This window comes from Leptonychotes weddellii, chromosome 5 (genome assembly GCF_054177405.1).
Source record: "Leptonychotes weddellii isolate Sample4059 chromosome 5, ASM5417740v2, whole genome shotgun sequence".
Lineage (NCBI taxonomy): Eukaryota > Metazoa > Chordata > Mammalia > Carnivora > Phocidae > Leptonychotes > Leptonychotes weddellii.
The window spans coordinates 36,353,399-36,373,107 of record NC_138373.1 but is presented as its reverse complement, the minus strand read 5'-3'; the positions used below and the strand labels follow the sequence as shown (position 1 = coordinate 36,373,107).

The 19,709-nt window shown below is 49.3% G+C and overlaps 1 protein-coding gene across 1 annotated transcript in view; it reads left to right on the top strand.

Moving 5' to 3' along the window:
* Window positions 1-19,709, top strand: part of DIP2C (DIP2 acetate--CoA ligase C (putative)) — a 356,092-nt gene that overhangs the window by 169,500 nt on the left and 166,883 nt on the right. The window contains exon 2 of the mRNA XM_081818894.1: window positions 10,822-10,893. Coding sequence (XP_081675020.1) covers window positions 10,822-10,893 — 72 coding nt within the window. The remainder of the gene's footprint in view (window positions 1-10,821; window positions 10,894-19,709) is intronic.

Below are 19,709 nucleotides of genomic sequence, written 5' to 3'. Positions count from 1 at the left end.
ACGGTTGTCACGATACACAGCAAGAAGGGAAAGCTTGATGCATTTTTTCTGGGCTGGGGCTGTGCTGCAAGAGGTGAGGTTAATAGATCGAGAAGCTGGCGGCCTCACCCCGATTGTGGCCGGCTCGCGTGTGGCCACGCAGGACAGAGGCAGCCCCATCTCCACTGCGGCGTATCCCCAGCTCGTGTGTTTGTGGCTACAGAGTGTTCCAAAGGGGTTGGAGCTATTGAGGAGTGTTACTCATCCCTTTTTTGTTTATTGGGTGTTGCCTTTAACAGTTTGGAATTGTAATCGCTCCTCAGAGCCCCCGGTAGCCACGACAGACAAGGGTGCTCTCCGTGTAGCTGGATCCCTTCCTCTTCCGGGGCGGGCCCGCTCCCGAGCGGCGAGCAGGTGCTGCAACAGAGGCTCGGATGCATGTCCTGTGAGTGCCTGGCCTCCTGCGGCAGGAGTAGGACCCCGTTCACCTGCAGGGTCTGCTAAGTCACGTCCTCAGATGTTTGAATGAATGAAGGCATTAAACCCAGCACCACTCATTCACACGAGCTCTGAAAGGGGCTCTGAGTGTCAAGAAACAGAAATGTAAAGAGCTTCCCTTGGGGTGCTGTTTGGGATGCTGAGGGTTCGCCATGTAAGGAAAAGGACAATGCAAGCCTAAGGTGTGATGTCTCAGGAATTTTGGTTTGTTTCCTCTTTTTAATATGAAGCTGAAAAGAACCAGGTTAGCTGTCACGTCTTATTACTCAGTCTTTATGTTATGCTTCCTTTAAAAAAAAAAAGGAAGATACACTGAGTTATTTAGTTGCCGAGTAAGATAACACAAAATACCAGGAAAAAGTCTCATTATTCATAATTTAGGTCACTGAGTTTTCAGGGTATTTTCCTCCGAATTGGCATCCTGTGGCTTTAGGATCCTGTTTTTATTCATCTTTTACTGACTTGATTCTCACGTGGATGCTGGCAATGAAATCCTCACAGTTTGGTGCTGAACCACACACTGTATTTTCACCCCAAAACTTCAAAACTTCACCCCATAACAGCAGGTCGCAGTGTGTTTGGGAGGGCTCGCCCTCGCCCTTCTGCGTGAAGGGATCAGGAAGCAGCTCTGACCTGGGGTGTGGGAGCAAACACCCTCCTCCTTGTGGTGGCTGTCCTCCTGTGTCTGTTGGAGTGTGGTCTGTATCTTCTGCAGAGCTTTTGAACAGATTTCTGCCCAGCAGTGATTTGATAATGACTTACATGCATCATGGAGCCTGGGGGATACATATTCTCTGTTGTTCGCTCTTACTCTGGTCAGGCAGGCACTGGGGGTGGAGGCTGAGGTGTGGGGTCTGCATGCTTCCAGAAGACAAAGGGGGAGGTCTTCCTATGCAATGGTCTCTTTGTTCACAAAGATAAACCAGTTTTATCTGTTACCCAAAAATAGAAAGGAGTTGACTTTCTCAGTTAAGCGCGATCAGGAAACCAGAGTGTAATTCTCAGGTGAAAGAATCACTGTGGGAATGTGCCTTTTGACTTGGCTTTGAAGTCAGAGACGCAGAAGTTTAGGCTGAGTCCCTGGGTCCAGATGGAAAGCCATTATGGGCTGCAGAGTTTATCAGGTGTGTAGAGAGTCTTTATGAAAACCTTAGGGGGAGAACAAGGCAGGAATATTCTTCTTGAAAGGAATTAAAAAGTGTTAGCAGTGCACCCTAATTTTCTGTGAAAGGTCCATCAAAATGTAGGTCCCTTTCCAGTTGAACAGGAAGTTAAGAGCTGGAGAAATACTTGTGAATGTTGTTGAAATTGTTTTCTCTTCCCTTGTGCACAAACCATGGGCTCTGCAGGTGCGCAGCTGGGTGCTGTCTGGGGTAGGCAGGTGGTGCTCTGAGTGGGGGACCCCTCCTGGTTTTCTGCCGGCTTGGAAACCCCATGCCTTATAGCACAGGATGCCACATCTACTCTTCTTGATAGGATTTTGTCTTGTTTTTAAAATTAACATCTAGGGAAGGGAAAACTGACTCTCTTCTTGGTGTCCAGATCTGTGAGTTTTCTTTTGCTTACTGGCAAGCTGCTTATCCACACCATGGAAGGGTCTGTTCAAGCCTTTGCCAGGTTCTTCATGGGGATGCTGTCTGTCCTTTGTTAGAGGTATGGTTTGAAAACACTTTCTCCTGGTCACTAGCTTAGTTTTTATTCTGTTAGGAGTGCCTTTTTCAGAACAAATTTCTAAATTTTAAAAAAGTCCACTTTTTTTTAATGCTTCTATTCTTTGCTAACCCAAACTCATGACGATTTTCCCGTGTTCTCTTCTAAAATTTTAGTTTTGTTTTACATTTAGATCTAATACCCATTTTGAGTTAATTTTTATAGAAGCTGTGAGGGTTAGCTTGAGATTCTTTTTTTTTTTTTTTGCATATAGATGTCCATTTATTCCAGCACCATGATGAAAAGACTCTCCTTTCTCTATTTAATTCATTTTGCACCTTTGTCAAAAAGCAATTAGTCATATTTGTGTCTATTTGTAGGTTTGTTTGCCAATACCACATTGTTTCGATTATTGTTAACTTTGTGATAAATCTTAAATCAGGTAGTATGAATTCTCCAACTTTATTCTCTATCAATTTTTTGCTATTGTAGTTCTTATGACTTTTCATATAACTTGTAGAATTAGCTTGTGTATATCTAAAAAAAATTCTGCTAGGATTTTAATTTGATCACGTTCAATCGATCCATTAATTTGGAGAGTATTGACATCTTTATTATGCTGAGTTTTCCATTCCATGGACGCGATGTGTGTCTCAATCTGTATGGATCTTTTTTTATTTCTTTCTTCCCCATTTTGTACTTCTCAGCATACAGATTCTCCACGATCCCACAGATCCCATACATATTTTGCATGTTTTGTTATATTTATAGCTAAATACTTCTTGTTTATGTAGCTACTGTGAATGATATGTAAATGTAAAACGTTTTTAAAATTTTAGTCCCAAATATTTGTTGCTAGTATATAGTAATATGATCTGATTTTGTATGTTGTGACCTTGCTAAAGTCAGTTAATAAATCTAGGAGTTAATTTTGTAGATTCCTTGGGATTTTCTATGTAGGCTTTTGATTTGACTGATTTTTCTTTTTTTCTGTTTTTAATTTCTTTGATTTCTGGCTTTCCTTATTTCTTTGCTTTCACTTGTTTGGGGTTTATTTATATATATATTTTTCTATTTTCTTAAGGTCAAAGCTTAGATTAGTGACTTGAGACCTTTCTTTTCAGATAGAAACCTTTAATGCGGAAAGTGTGCAACTAATCACTATTTTGGCTATATTCCACACATTTTGGTTTTCACTTTTGTTCAGTTGGAAATACTTTTTACTGTCTTTTGAAAGTTCATGGTAGGTTTGTGCAGTGCATCCAAATCTCATTTTAGTTCATTTAGCAATCAAGATTCATGCAGGCTTCGTTCCAAATTTTCCCTCCTAATAATCTCACTTTCTGTGCGGTGACCAGTCGTTAGCAGTGGTGGAGCTTGACATACAGGTGGCTGATGCATGGCATGTGGATGATGGACAAGTTGTTACCATGGGAGAATTTGGATTCAAGTGCCATGAGGACAAGGGTTTTATGTTTTGTATTCTGCTGTTGCCAGGTCCGGAGAACACTGCCTGGCATGTAGCAGGTGTGGAAGGGAAGTATAATTTCACTTTTGTACTTTTCCACCCTGGCCCTTGGCTTCTCTGAGCTGCTTTGCTTTGCAAGCTAACCTGCAACATGACCCCGTGTGCAAGCCAGTTTTGTAGTTTGATTTAGACTTTGGTTACTGCTTATTTTTTCTTATTTTATATGAAGTGGGTTTTTTTTCTTTCTTTGTGCTCCTCTTTCCTCTAGGATTGGGATATACGGTGCCAACATATGTTACTTTGTAAAGATTAAAAAATTAACTTTAAACACCTGTGTACTCAAATATCCAGCAGAGGTTTCTTGATTCCAACAGCCTCAGTGAATAACATGTATTTTGAATAATTGCCACATATTATGTGCCGGGACTATCCAGATGTATCCAGATGTTTTATTCCCAACAGCTCGGTATTTTTGGCTTTGCTTGCAAATGAGTTTGCACACAGGAAGCCTCAGCATGTTTGCTGCAGGAACTCCTGCAGCTCATTGGTCTCACAAAGAGAAATAATGACTGTATAAAATTACCTGAAATAACTAGCCTATCACACGTCTACACGTCTTCCAGTATATCTGCCCTCCTTTCTCCTCCCCATCCCCCAGATCCTTCAAATTAACAGCCGTTGTTTTTAGAACTGAGCCATTATTTTAGAAAGTAGGATTAAAATAAATAAATGTTTGTATGTATGTATGTGTGTATATGTATATATGTATGTGTATACATGTATGTATATGTATTTATAATTTGAAAATAAAATGATTTAAAAATCTTTGCACACTCTGTATCTTGATACCAACAAGAGGGAGGTCATATTCAGCCATTCTCACTCTTTCTAACACAAACTCCATCTCTAGTTTTGTTTCCCATTACTTGGCCAGATGGGGCAATTTAAGAATGTCATTGAAATCATTAACTTAGTCACTACTTTGTTTTCACTTTTTGTTTGTTTGTTTAAAGATTTATTTATTTTGGGGAGAGAGAGAGAGAGCATGTGCACACGCACAGCGGGGAGGGGCAGAGGGAGAGGATCTCAGGCCGACTCCAAGCTGAGCAGGGAGCCCAACACAGGGCTTGATCTTACGACCTGAGATCATGACCTGAGCTGAAACCAAGAGTTGGATGCTTAACCAGCCGAGCCACCCAGATGCCCCTATTTTGACCTTTAAAAAAGTTTCAAAGTGAAAATAGAACTGTTATTTACCTAATCTTTCATTGAGCAAACATTTAGTGGTGGGGCTGTTTTCTTTACTACCCTCTACCGATTGCCTGGCCCATCGTAGGTGTTAATAAATATTTGCTGGATGAAGGAATGAATGGGAATAAAACTCCGGACCCTTTACATGGTGTTCCGAAGTTCTGAGGTCGAGATTGGGTGCAGGTGAGAGCCACAGGTGGGGCGGGGGGGGTCCTTGCTGAGCAGTAGCATGGCTCCGGTCAGATTCTGGGTCTCCTGAAGGTCAAGGTAACTCTGTGCTGTGTTGTACCTCATCCAAATGTGGAGGGCAGTGTGGCTCCTCGCTTCAAGGAGGAGGAGCGGCGGGCTTGCATCACCATGCCTGACCATCTGGAGAAGTGGCCGGGCACGTGGCCGGTTTGCTTTGCTCAGAGTTGCCTGCAGAGATGCACTTTGCCATCTCCTGAGGCTCAGAGGCACCAAGCATTTCCCTCCAGCTGATGTATCTCATGTTACGACCAAGAACCATTTCTTGGATGCAACAGTTTGTATATGTCTTCCCTCATTCCCTGCCCTTAGTGAGACAAGACGTGGCCACGGGCCCAAAAGAGTGGTAGCAATGAGACCACGTTGCCACAGACAGAAGGGTCCCAGGTCCACCTGCTTCCACTCCCTGAGCAGGTGGGTGCGTGCATGGACATCACAGTCTCTTTCTGCATGAAGAAGAGCTCAGCACAGAGCCGGCTAACACGCCTTCAGCAGCCGGGCCAGAGGGAGAGTGCCTTCCAGGGTGTTTCCTATACCTTATAAAGCCATCAGCTTAGAGGGATGTTAGGAAGGTTCCTGACAGCCGTGAAATTCCAAACATGGGAATGATTGCTTTGTTATACAAAGCATTCGTTCCAGCTTCAAAAGAAGAAATAGTCCTGACACCAGGAATGGAAAGCATCCTGCTAGGCTGGTCGGTTTACCCTGAATGATCCCAGCGTGGAGGTAGCTCGTGGCATGCGGTCCACTCTGGGACACGTCCGGTCACCTGGAGATCCCATGGCTGTACGCGCTTTCCCCTCTCGGTCAGGCATCACAGGGCGGGTGGCTCTGCACAGATCCCTGGGGGGCCCGAGTTTCTGGAGTGAGGCCAGGTTGGACAGATGGGGGCCCTGCAGTGTCCACTTCAGTCTGGCATTTGCTTGACCTTCCCTTTTCTAGGACTTGGGGTTTGCTTGGAAGTCTGGGCTACGGTATGAGTAAGAGGATGCTTCCTTTGGGGAAGAGGAGAAGAGTGATCTCCGTGTTACTCAGCTGTGTATTGGTGGTTTTGCTTTACTTGGGTTTTCATTTTAAATTTAAGACTTGTCTGCAAATCTTTTCTCTTTGTAACAGAACACATGACTTTAATTTCTCCTGCTGAATTTTAAGTCTTAAAGCGCTTCTTTAAGGATAATAATTTAAATACTCTTGATAAAATGGAAAGTATTTCAAAAGATCACTTTTATTTTCTCCTCACTGAGGAGAGATGATTTCTGCACTTTTCTGTCCTGTGTCCTTACTCCTGAAATGAAAGGGTGTTAGGTGGACAGGTGTCTCGAGCTCAGAAGCATGGAAATACACCATTTGGGTTGTACATGGTGAATACTCAAGCACGGGGTCCTGTGGTTGGTGTCCCTGGACTAACATGGTCTTTCGCTTCTGCAGTGAGCGAGCATTCACCAACCTGCTGTCAGCTGTGGGACAGTCCTTGGGGCACCACAGATGTTAAATAAACTCTTGCTTAGACACGTGACAGGGAGGATGGCTCCTCTCGCAGACAGCCTTGTGCCTCAGATTTACAGTTTTACCCTGAAGGCTGTGTGCTCGTTGCAGATCCAGGGTGAGGAGGAGAAGGGGGCGCCCATCAATCCTTCAGCCTGAACTGATGGAAGATGATGGAGAAGCTGTGTTGTCATGGTGACATCGTGGCGTTGAATGTAGGTCAGCCTGGGGTGGAGCCCCGGGAGTGGTCCAGGAGGGCAAGTTGTGTGTAAAGCCAGCCCCTTGGGTCCATCCTGTGTGTCCCTTCACCCTTTTTCCTTCTGCCCATCCGTCTTTCTTCCATGTATCAATCATCGATCTACTCTTTCTCAACCTACCTGCACAGAAATCGTCACTGGATGCTTCAGAACCAGGGCCAAATGGAAGAGCCCCCAGCTAGAAAGTCTGCTTATATAAATTTGCAGAGAGAGGTCGTTACCGCTAATCCATGGGACTGCTGTCTACCAGATGCTCAAGTAGTTGCAGAGTTACAGATAACGGACTTTCTCCATGGAAGAGAAAAGTAGCAAGGGCATTTTCAGCCCTGATGCTTGGGATGCCCGAATGACCCTGGCCCCTTGCCACAGGCACTGGATCCTCTTGGGGAGCACGCGCACCAGCTGTGTCCCAGACACGTTAATAATGGGGTCATGGAGGGTCCTCTCCAGTGACCCTCTGTTTGTCCTGCGGATGCACGCAGATTGCGTGCAGCTGGTTACTGGAGTCGCTGTGACATCCGTGCACAGTGCAGCTTGTGAACCAGCGGGACCGGGGCTCGGCTCTGCAGGACGCTGGCCCGTGAAGGCTTCATGCCCTGGGTTTGAGGATAAGCCGCTCGAATATGTGACAGAGACTGTAAGCAGCCATCCAGGCCACGTGAGGAAAGCCCAGCCACGGCTGGAGCCAAGGCTGGGAGGGCTCTGACGTGGGGGGCGTGTCCTGGGCAGGTGGCGGGGTCACCGACCACATCCACACCTGCGGGGCGCAAGGTTCCAGGTGTGGCTTCGATGGGAAGTCGTTTGAGATTTGGTCAGAGTGTGTTTTCTTCGTAGGTCTGGGGCCCTGGGCGAGAAAAATGAGCACGATAGGTGTCTGTTTCTTACCTGTGAAACCTGTTGTTACAAGGACTAAAGGTATTCAGGGTCGTGGGACAGTGGCTGGGAAGCTTGTGTGGGCACTGCGGTCCGGGTTGTGGTGCACACGAAGGAGCACAGCTACGTGCCCGGCAAGCCTCCTTTGCAAAAACAGTCCGCAAGCTGCATTTGTAGTTGGCAACCCCTGATTTAGATGAAGTTACCAAATAAAAAGTGTCTGTCTTTCCACACTTAAGGGTTTTAAGAGCTGTTAGCAACCTGGGGTCTCTGAGAGTGGTATCTGGAAATCCCCTGTGAGCCGGTTGCTTCTGAGCATGGTTTCATAGTGGGACCAACATGACTCACCCGCTCGGAAGCAGGGACTCCTCCCGCTGCCAAGCCCTTTCTGCGCGGGGCTGGGGACTTGCGCAGGGCCGGGAACTGTGTGGATGCGCCTTTGCGGGACTGACACTGACCTCTTCCAATTCCATGGACAGTCCTGGTTTCACCAGGAAAAGGCTTGTTTTCCTGAGGCCTAAGGTCTTAATAATTGGAGCTTCCCGAAGTAAGACAGTAAAAACTGATATTCCTTTGAGGTTGTCCTATGCCGAAAATTAAGTGAGGACCTCCTCCCCCCATACTTACGTGTTCTTCTGGGACTTTTTAAAAGATTTTATTTGAGAGGAAAGAGCAAGAGAGCGCATAGAGGGACAGTGAGAGGAAGAAGCAGGCTCCCCCCTGAGAGGGGAGCCCGACTCGAGGCTCGATCCCAGGACCCCGGGATCATGACCTGAACTGAAGGCAGATGCTTCACCAACTGAGCCACCCAGGTGCTCCTGCAAATGTATTTCTATTCCTTATTTATTCATTCATTCAAAGTAATCTCTATGCCCAACGTGGGGCTCAAACTCTAAGAGTCGCATAATCTATTGACTGAGCCAGCCAGGTGCCCCATCTGAGACATTTTTAAAACATGAGCTGAATTTTGGGTGCAGCGCAAACCGTGAAAGGTGCTGGTTTACTCAGGCTGGGATTGGGCCTGGAATTGTGCAGAGCCACTGGGAGGCCGGGGGATGGCCAGGGAAGGGGGCCGCTCAGGACCACTGTGGCCCCATGGTCCGCCCTCACCTGTGTGCCCCTCTGCCCGTCCCTAATGTCCTGGCCCCTCCCTTGCAGGGAGCAGATGGGCTCTGAATTGGGGAAATGCGCTGTGGAGGATGAAGGAGCAGGAAATGAACTGATTCCTCACCGGCACTGTGCTCAGAGAGCTGTGGGGGGAGCATGGGGAGTGAGGGACAGGGAGCCCACAGGGAACTGCTCCTCAGGGTCCGCGGGGCTGGGAGAAGCCTCTGCTGTCTACTGCCGTGTCCTCTAAGGGCAGAACGTTCCTCTCTGACTGTGAGCAGGACTGGGAGCTTCGCTGTCCCCTGTGCTCAGGCAGGCTGATGTGAAGCAGCCTGGGGGGCCTGTCCGCCTCTGACCCCTGTGTGGTCCCCACTAGCCACAGCACTTCCCTATCCCGGTGGTGGTTCTTCTGCAGATTGGTTTTATGCTGTTTCCTCAAAGATGTTTTCTTGCCTTTAACGTGACAAGAGGTGTACTGGTCGTGGCCAGGAATCAGAAGGTGTGACCCGTGACCAACACTTCTCAGCCAGTGTCCTAATTCAATAACTTAGTCCTTTTTCCTGAAATTGCAAACACGCTCCAGAGTGTGTGTGCACATGGGGTTTTTGGTTATTGAGATTTTAGGCATCCTTTTAAAATGGGGAGTTTGAGAGGCGCCTGGGTGGCTCAGTCGGTTAAGCATCTGCCTTCGGCTCAGGTCATGATCCCAGGGTCCTGGGATCGAGCCCAATGTCAGGCTCTCTGCTCAGCGGGGAATCTGCTTCTCTCTCTGACCCTCCCTCTTGTTCGTGCTCTCTCTCTCTCTTGCTCTATCTCAAATAAATAAATAAAATCTTTAAAAATAAACAAATAGAATGGGGGATTGGATGGAGCACGTCCAAAAGCAGCCGAGCAGCCTCGATGCTGAGGGTGGGTGTGGGCCCAGCCGTAGTGCGTGTTCACCGGAGGGCCATGCGGTGAGTGTTGCTCATCCACGGTGGCCCGCAGACATGCTGATAGCATCAGGCTGCTTGCCGGTTGATAGCGGACAACGTTTTCCACAGACTTCTGTTGTTTAAAACAAGGTGTGAGTTTCATGGGGTGCACACAACTCACAGTGGGAGCTGTGAGTTTGTCGAGTCAGTCAGCATACACTCAGGGTGCTTTATGGTTTGCTCAAATTTAGTGAGCGAATGTCATCAGAAAAAGCAAATTCACCAATCTGTATTTTTATTAAAACTTGACTGTTTAGCTCTTCTGGGAATGATGATTTGATCAGAATATTGGGGGGAAAAATGCTACAAAATATTCAAGGGCAAAACCGGCATTTTGTGTATTAGCACTTAAAATTAGAAAAGGCTGTTGTGTGTTCCACGGGTTGCTTTGTCCTAGGTACTGAGCCCTTGGGGAAAACGTCAGCGTGTATACCCCTTGCTTTTCTGCATGCGAACCTCTGGCTTTAACATTTCAATTTTTGCTTTAAGGATGAGCACCTTGCTCACATACTTTAGATTTCTGTAGTTCCCACATTCTCTTGCTTTATTTCATGTTTCATTTGGTCTGAGTCACTTATTTTCATAAACACCCGAGCAGTTTGGTGTCCTTGGGACTGCCCAGCTGGGTTGGTCCATGGAGGAAGATGCTGATCAGCACGGTTTGGGTGGCTGTCCCCAGCATTGATGCCTGCAGTGTCTCTTTGGCTAAGCTAGTGAGAGCCATGCAGACTGGAAGGCTTTCTGCTCTGCTGGTGTGAACAAGATCACAGACTAATTCTGGGTCCTGTGGGAGCCGAGACCTCGCAGGGAGGGGCTGGGACAAGCAGGAGCCTACCAAGGATTTTTATGTAACTTAAATAACTATTTGAGGGCAGGGGAGGGCCAAGGTGAATGACAAGGTCCTTTATTCTTTAAATTATAATTAAAAGGCAAACAGAAGACACAAAAGATGTAACTTGCGGTGTCTTAGAATCTGAAGAGCGACCCACTCGTCACTGAGGCCATTCTGAATGTCTCTTTCCTTCTCTTCCAGGTGACATCACCCAAAAAGGGTATGAAAAGAAGAGGTCAAAACTCATTGGAGCCTACCTGCCCCAGCCTCCGAGTACGTACCCTCCATGAGTACATAAAGCATCTGATTTTAAGAGTTCAGTGTAACATGCAAGAGAAACCGCGAGTGCAAACCCTTTCTCATGCCCAATCTGCACAAAGGTCACACTTCTGATGTGGCACTGGCCACACAGGACTCCTCTGTGATTGCACATGTTTTGTGGACGCAGGAGGCACATGGACTCTTCTGTAAATGTGCCTAATTTAATAGGTATTTCATCTACAGGAGGCAAGAATACATCGATTACTCTGAAATGCTTATTATAAACAGATACGAAAGCACTTATGATGTAAACATGACTTTTGGTTTAGTGAATTAAAAATTATTGCCATTGACTCTAGTTTAAATTACCCCAAGGTTTTTGTTGCTGTCATGAGAGGGCAGATCTAGAATCTAGAGTACCCCGCATGGGGCTATGACTTGGTAAAGGTTGGTTGTGTTCTGAAATGTGATTATAAAATGCTGTGGATTCTTCCCTGAAGTACAAAGTCTGTTTCATTCAAGTGTTTCCTGGGTGCAGGTTTGTAGAATCTCTGTGCACTTGACCTGCGTTCTGCACATTTCAGGAGAAAACATGCTCCCAGGCTGGAGTTGTGGCCCTTTAGTTCTGATTGAAGCATAGTTCAATTGGAGGTGACCCTGAGAATCTGCTAGGTTTTAGGAATGGCTTAAATCTGACCCAAGTCCTCAACGAAAAAGGAAAGCAACCTGAATTTTGCAGGTGCTTCCTGAACTCTATAGTTTTCACTGTTGAAACGATTTGTTTCAAGCCCAGCTCAGGAGCTTCTGGTAGAGAGGTTTACGTCTGCAGGTGCGCATGGCACACAGATCCACTCTGTCCCTCTGCCCTCCTGTGACACCCCCAGCTAGTGTTCCATTAGCACGGTGAGGGGTGGTTCACACAGCTCACAATCCAGGGAAGTGAATTTGTGTGTGGAGTTTCTGTTGTGCTTGTAGTTTTGTTTTGATTTTGTGTATTTTTCTTTCTTTGCTTGATATTTGAGAAAGTTAATGTGAAGGTGGACCTGTTGTGTTGGCCTTAGCCGATGGGCTGGATTTCCCTGTTGTCTGGCTTCTGGAAGGAAGAAGCTCTGTTCTATTCAGTGAATTGAAAGTGAGTCCGATTTTTGGCTGGCGGACACCCACGTGTGGAAGGCTTTTAGAGCAGATGTGGGCAGATGACCAGACGGTCTTCCAGCAGGACTGCCAGGCTGACGGCAGACTCCGTGGCGGGTCCGTGTGATTCCTTCCTGCAGGGACTGCCCCCATGTCTTGGAGGAGGGCTGCCGGGGCGGACAGTAGGCTCCTGACATTGTGGGCTTTTAGTTTCTGGGACAGACCAAACAGAAGTGAAACGGAAGCAGGTCTGTGCGTTCCCAGGAGATGCTGTTGAGCCGCGGAGGATGCGGAGGATGCGGCTGGCCGTGCTGGCTGGGCGTTGAGGGTGGCCCCGTGTCGCGTGGTCCTTTGGTGTTCTTTGTGCTGTTCTGCATGGGGGCGGCAGCTCTGCTCAGTGCTGTAACAAATTTTAAAAAAAAACCAAAAGTTTGCATTAATTAGTTTTTCTCAACTTGTTACAGCAGCGAACGGAGCTGCCGTGGTCCGGTGTAGACTGCAGCACAGTGAAGGAGCCCCGGGAAGAGCGCTGCACTCCGGCAACATCGGGGTGTGTGACATCCGAGAAGCCGCGGTCAGAGAGCGGGCGGCCAGCACCGCGGGGAACCGGCCGCTGTTTTACTTTCGCTTCGGTGAGCGCACTCCACTGAGAGAGACCCCCTGCAGGGCCGGAGGCCGACCTCCCACCTGCCGTGCCGTGAACTCCCCGTGTGGGCGACGCTGGCGGGTTTTCTCACACAGCCGCGTGCAGGTGCAGGCGGGGTTCCAGGCAAGCCCCATCCTCCTGACGGGCTCCCGCCACTCACCGGGGGCCACGTGTCCCAGTCCCCACACCCCGACTGTCCCGCTGCCTCAGGGTCCAGTTCGCAGTCTTTTCTCTGAAGATGTAATACTGTGTTGTACAACCCTATTTTCACAGTTGGGGCACCACTTAGAAACACTTGAGAAAGAAGATTGCATGACAAACCCTAAAATTCTTGTTGCAATGGTTGGTCTTCCGCTACTGTGGGGGTCTGGTCTCCTCGAGGGAGTATCGGGCCGCCGTGGCCCTGAGCTCTGCTAGAGAGCGAGGTCCACACGGCAGCATGATCCTGTTTCCAAAGGGAAGTAGAAAAATCGAGCCAGTGATTATACAGTGTATTCTCAGAGGTGATGGGCCCATTCGGAGACCACGGTTACTTTCGTGGGCAATCTTTTGAATATAAGAAGCTCAAAGAATGAGTTCAATCCATCTTTTAGTACAAGAAAATGAGCATTGGTATGCTTTAGGTCTATCTTTAGGGATTTATCCCAAATAAAGGCCATTATTTGAAAATCATGAAGAAATAAAAAGAGATGTTTAATGTTGCCTCGGCCTTAGGGTCTCAGATGAGGCCTCTGCTGGGGCTCCAGTCCCTCTTCTCTGGGCCCCTGACGGGGAGGGGCAGGTGGGTGAGGGGCCAGTGGAGTCGGGCGTGAGCCGTGGGGTCCACTTCACAGTTCACAGGAGCCTCCCACACCTGACTGAGACGTGAGGAGGAGGCAGCCTGCTTGGAGATGCTGCTCTGGGGGCCTTGTGTCCCGTTCCCCACCCCCCGGGCCCCCCAGGAAGGGAAGGCGGGTTCCCCATGGTTCTAGACTAAGGAGAGCAGATTCCAGCCAGTTTTGCAGTTTTCACTGCTAGTCATTATTTCTGAGAAATCGTGTGAACGGTCGTTCATTCTGTAGAACTCTGGGGAAGTAGCACGAGAGCAGAGGGTTCTGAGTCCGAGCTTGCTTTCTTGACGTGCCCAGTCTGAGAAGTGACGCTTTGGGGCTAGGATCTCAGGAGAAGCGTCTGGTGTGTAGTCAGTCACCTTATCCTGCTGAGCACGTTCCTCTAAGGGCGTTTGTGTTTTGTGAACCTTTTTTTTTTTTTTAACATTATTTTTATTTGTCAGAGAAAATATTAACACTTCTAGAAAGTATTCTAAAAACATTTCTAAGATGTCGTTTGGGACACACAGTTCTGAATTAGAGTGGCTTGTATGGGCGTTTGTGAGCACTCGGGTCAGAGTCCCGGGCGTTAGTCCATCCCAGGGAACATGCTGCGGAAGCAATCTGTCTCCTGGTTTTCCTCTCTGGACACCTGGTGGTACCAGGTGCCCCAGAAGATACGTTGTCTTTGGGGAGCGCAATGTTGAGTGCTTCCCTAAATCTAGAGGAGAAAAACTGTGCCAGGAGCTAGAAAGGAAAGAAGGAGTCAGGAAAATACACTAAAAATCATTTTCAAGGAGAAAATATTACTTAAGACTGACCCATTGGGTCCTGGTTCTAGTGTCTCTTTCATTAATCCCCAAACCTGATAAAACTTTAAAAACAGAACACAAACCCACGTGCTGCCAGTCTCTGTGGGCACATCTGAGCACCAGAGCTGGCTTCGACAACCAAGTCCCTGCTGCTTCTGGGACAAGGTCATGCCGTCAAATTCCACTGTTACTGAAATAGAGTTCCCAGGACCAAACAGAGTCCCTGTTTCTCACAGCATGTATGTCAGGAGATTGACTTTCCCCGTGACTCTGTGCATGTTTCTCCGTGGAGGGTGGTTTCTGTAGGGCCGGTCCCATGTGTGCCCATCTTGCTTTTCTGTCAACGGCCAGGTGGCATTGTGTTCAAGGATTTCCCATGACTGTATAGTTACAGTAATCTTGGTGGATTCCACTCATGAGACCAGAGGGCAAGTCTGTCTGCTCTCTTCCTGCTCCCCGGGAATTGGCCATGAGATGTGCGTGAACAGCCTCCTCGGTGGAGGGACCTCTTGGTGAGGGTGAATTGACCGCGTTTGCTCCTGCTGAAGGACACCGAGGGCCCTGCGCAGAGTGTAGCCGAGTCTGCGTCAGAAGGTTTTGCACACAGAAGCCCTGGCCCCTCTTCAGCTCCGTGGGCCTTCCTGCTGCTGGACGGTCCCGTGCTCTGTTTCCAAGGGTGGCCTCCTGCACCTGCTTGCCCTCTCTGCACCAGTGCATTGTTCGAGGCCCAGCTCCCATGTCACCTCTGCAAGGATCCCTGGGGTTAGGACAGGCCCTCTGGCCCCGCTCCTCACAACATCCCACTTCTCCCTGAGGAGGTAGGCGCTTTCAGATATTTGCGGAAGGATGAACCAGTAACCATCTGCACGTTACAGACCGGCTGCTGGGCTGTGGACACCCTGTCAAATCCCTGCTGGTGGCAGGTAGGGCCCTGCCCTGCGTCCTCCTGGCCACAGCGCCCACGTGGGCACCAGGCCAGTGTGTCCAGCAGGTGCTGGTGCTCACGGGCTCTGGTGGAGCAGGGAGCACTCAGAGCCGGCCCCGCTGAGGGCCGAGCCAGCGTGTCTGCGTGGTGCTCAGCTCTGTGTGATGCCCCAAGCATCCAGGCAGACAGACCTCTTGGTGCTGGAGGCATCTCCGCTGTGAGCACAGCTTTGTTTTGATTTCCGATCTGGATACTTGTAGATGGTGACACATCGTGCTCCTCACTGTTTCCATATCTGAGAGGTTAAAGGAGAACACGATTTGGGGCCTCTGCACATTCTAGTCAACTGAATTGTATTTTATGATCATTAATCCTGGATTTCAGCTCAGCATCCCCGGTGTTTGGTGCTCTAAGTGCAGACACACTGTCCTGACATCGTTTTTCCTGGGACAGGCCCATATGGAGGCGGCAGCATCTGAAGCCCAGCCACCGAGGCTCCTGCTGGGTCCCCAGGTTTGTGAAGGAGTCTCCTTCAAGGGGCAGAGTTCAGAGCTTGTGAATTGTGCCCTTTCTGGTCTCCCGGATGATGAGGCATGTTCTTGTCTTGTGTTTAAGGATGCAGACTGCAGTCAGGTGCTGTTCGAGACTCAGAGAAGAAAGTGTGTGGGTGCCATGGCCTCCTGAGCTGCCCCTGGCCAGGTCTCTGCTCCTCCGGTGCCCGCTGCACACTGGCTCCGTGTCTTCATTCTGCAGCAGGAGTTAGGGTCTCCCAGAGTGCAGTCGTGGGCCCGGAAGCAACGTTAGCCCATCCCCGCCAGGGCTTGAGGGACAGGCTCCTTGGGGACCACCCCCACTGAGGGGTCATGCCATGCTGTCTGTTCATGATGGACGGTGTGTCAGGTGCAAGTTTAAACCCCGGAAGAGAAAACAGGTCTTTAAATCAGGTTGCCAGTCTGTGACTTGGCGTGAATCTTTTCCAGATGGACTTGCTGTAGGAGCTGAGCCTTCCTCAGCGAGAGGTGAACTGCCCGTGTCCTAGGTGAGCTACCCACAGTCGTGATCTCGGTGCACAGTTTGCTTCTCTCCTTGGCCGAGCTCTTGTTCTATCACACGCAGCTGTGGGTTTGGTCAGATGGATTTCCTGTTATTCTTAGTGGTGTCCTACCTGCCAAGTTCCTGCTTCCCCATACCAGGGGTCATGGGAGCCGAGAAGCCTCCTCCCGTGCAAGCTTCTGCAGCCTGAGCAGAGCCGGGAGTGGGGTCTGAGTGTCCACCTGGGCAGCGAGAAAGATGTCTGCTGTGGAACTGGCTCGTGTGGGCATCTGAAAAACGCAGACATTTGCAGCCCCGCTCCTGACCTCGTGTACTCATTCCCTTCTGAGCTTCTGTTGTTACTCAGTGAGCAAAGAGCGTGCGTTGGGTGCACGTCAAGCTCTCTAAAGTTCCAGATCTTCTGCACTTTTCCACAAAATGAGTCTCTAATCAAACTACAGTATATCGACAGGAATATGGTTAGCAAATTCGTACTGATTTTCAGCAAGAACTTCGGTTATGAGAGGCAGAAACGAGAATCAGGCTGACGGTTGGGGCAGCTGTGGAGGTGATGGAATTTCTTTCTGTGCTGTGTTCTCCTCTGAGTCCATACAGAGCAAACGTAGTAAGTTTCTCATCTTACGTAACAACGGTACTGCGTATCTTCTGCAAAGGCTTGATTGAACTTATTTTAGAAGTAAGTGCCGCTATGTGAGTTAATTAGGTACTAGAAGAGAAGGGGACAATTCAGAAATCGTTTTTGTGTAGACTTGGAAAAGCCCTCCGCAATTTCACCAGGTTCCTGAAGCTGGATCCACGTGTGTAGGAGCCCTGGGGTGGCTGTGAGTTCCTGCTGGGCCCTGGGATCCACGGGCACTGAATGCGAGGGGCAGGACCAGAGAGGCTTGGGTTCCAGCAAGGGCCTGAGGGAACATCATTCACACGTGACCGTGTCCATGTCTACTCCCCAACGTACACGGAAGCTGAGGTAGCAGCTGAGACATTTGCCCAGTTCCACACGGACTAAGAATAAGACCAGAATTTGGATCAAGGTCTTCTAGTTTTGTATCCCATATGCATTTTTACTGAAGTCATCTTCCACAAATCCTTCATGATTTCTTTTGAAACTATGTGGAGAACCACGGCGTTCTCATGTATTTCCCTTGCTATCTGAATTTAGAAGTCTTGATGTTTTCTAGAACATTTGACACCCGGATGAGCCAGGTGGTCTACACGGCAGGTGTCCTGGCCCAAAGCAGACAGCATGTCAGAGCCGCAGAGCCCCTGTGGCCACATTCCTGAGTGAATGTGAGGACTATTGTGGTTTCCAGTGTCTGGCACTGGAATTGGTGGGTTGCTCAGGGGACAGCACAGTGTTGTTAGGGATTTCCTTTGCAGAGTCCTTTCTTCCTCATGTGTTGGAAGCATTTGGGACGGACTCGCGTGTGGCTGTCTGAGGACGTCACTGGCAGAGGGCTGGGGTCCTGGGCTTGGTTACTGTCTCCCTGCCTGGCCACCTTCCTCTTTCCTCTTGGGCTCCACGGGTTCCTTCCTCTCAAGCCCCTTTGCGGTTCTTGAGGGAAAGAGAAATCTCACTGAAGGCCATGTTTGAACTGACGCCTGGTGGGAGCCTTGCAAGGCACTGCTCATGCCATGAAGACCAGCCTTGTTGGTTCAGGAGCCCTCCCCAAGGTCCTCCCGTGGGCCGGGGCAGCATTGCCCAGGGAGGGGATGAGCAGACAGACATCCTGGCTCCCGGGTGAGAATCCGAGGAGCACTCGTTGTCCGCCGACCTCGCAGCTGTTAGCTGCCCCGATTTCGTTCCTGGGCAGCAGTCTTGTCCTGGGAAGGTCACCGGGGGACGAGTCATTTGGCAGCGAGATCACGAGGCCCCTTCTCTTCCAGGGACCAGGTAGACTTGCCCTTGTGACAGTGTTACTGCCCAGCATGCAGAGCCCAGCAGCCCGTGACTTCTGCCCCAAGGACCGAGCCCCCAGCGCACCTGGGAGCACCGGGAGGGGGCGCCCGTCTCAAGGGAAGGGGCAGCTACCGTGAACATTCAGATGCTACTTAGAATGGCAGAGCTGTGTACAGACGGGAAACTGAGGCTCAGGGTAGCTAGGCTCCAGAGCCCGACGTGTCCCTGGTGCCCTGTCCCTCCATTTACGTGGGACCCGAAGCTGAGTCTCTGTCTGCCACGTGGTGCTTTGTAAGCGTGGGACGGAGAGCCACTCTCCATCCCCGCCACACGTTTGCCTGAGAAGGATTAATCTTTGCGTGCTGGCTTCATGTGGTTTTGGAGGGCTCCCCCACCTCCCTCGAGACCCCTGGCCTTCCAGTGTCCTCGCTCAGACCTGGTCCCCACATTCTGTTGCCCACATTCCAGTGGTCCCGAGAGCTGGTTTTCAGTCGTGGCGGGCGCCTGGGCCCTCGGTGCCCTGCATCCTGAGTTCTGTGTGTTCTAGTAAAGATGCGTGTGTGCATGCCACCTCACACCCAGCGGGAAGGACACCTCACTCATTACGTCAGGGTCCCCCTGTGCAGACAGGTGGAAATTCTAATCTGGAGTTGCTGCATATTTGACGGAGGGCTTTTCCATGTCAGAACATACTTTAAGCAACTTCAGATTTCATTCACAGTGAGGACAGATAAAAATTAATGACAGAAATGTGCACACCAATATTTTAGCTTTTTAAAATGCCCTGTTGCCAGTGAGCTGTTGAAGGTATTCTCCTTTTGTTAGTTAACTCATTTCTCTTAAAACTCGTGTTGTAAGCTGTGTACTTCAGCCTATGAAGGTAAATGTCCAGTGTTTGTGTGCAAAATTAGCTGAGGACAGGCGTGCAGGTCCCTGGTCTGTGTGCTGCGCCTGCGTTTCCCAGAGGTGCACGGCCACAGGGGACCCAGGCGGGGTTAAGGTTAATGGAATTCCGGGAAGTGTACTTGAATTCCCGAGGTCTGTAGCAGGACTGAGAGGGAAAGCTGGACTTAACTGTGTGTATAAATCTGTTAGACCTTGGCAGCTTGAATGTGCACATTTAGCTCCTCTTCTTCCCAGAACCGCACCAAGATGTGTCTGTAAGTGGATGAAGTGTCAATCCACGGGACAGACAGATGGGAGAAACAGTGGCAAGTTTTTGTGGTATCGGGGTCGATGATGGGGATGCAACGTGTAGCAGATGGTACTGCTTTCATGGGCACCAGAGGGAGAGGATGAGGCTTGGCATCTAGGAAGCAGGTGACCCACGTCTTCCCCACTCCCCCAGAGATGTTTGTTCTCTGGAGAAATGGACCTGAGAACCTCGGGATTTGGGGTTCTCTGAATCCGAGCATGTGCCCTGGAGAATAAGAACAGCTCCAGCCCCGAATGATTCACAAGACAGGAGAGCGGAGGTCTCTTCTTCGGGTAAATGCAATAGCTCAGGTAAAACATCTGCTTGCTGGCAGTAGGTCTGGTGATAACCCCACCA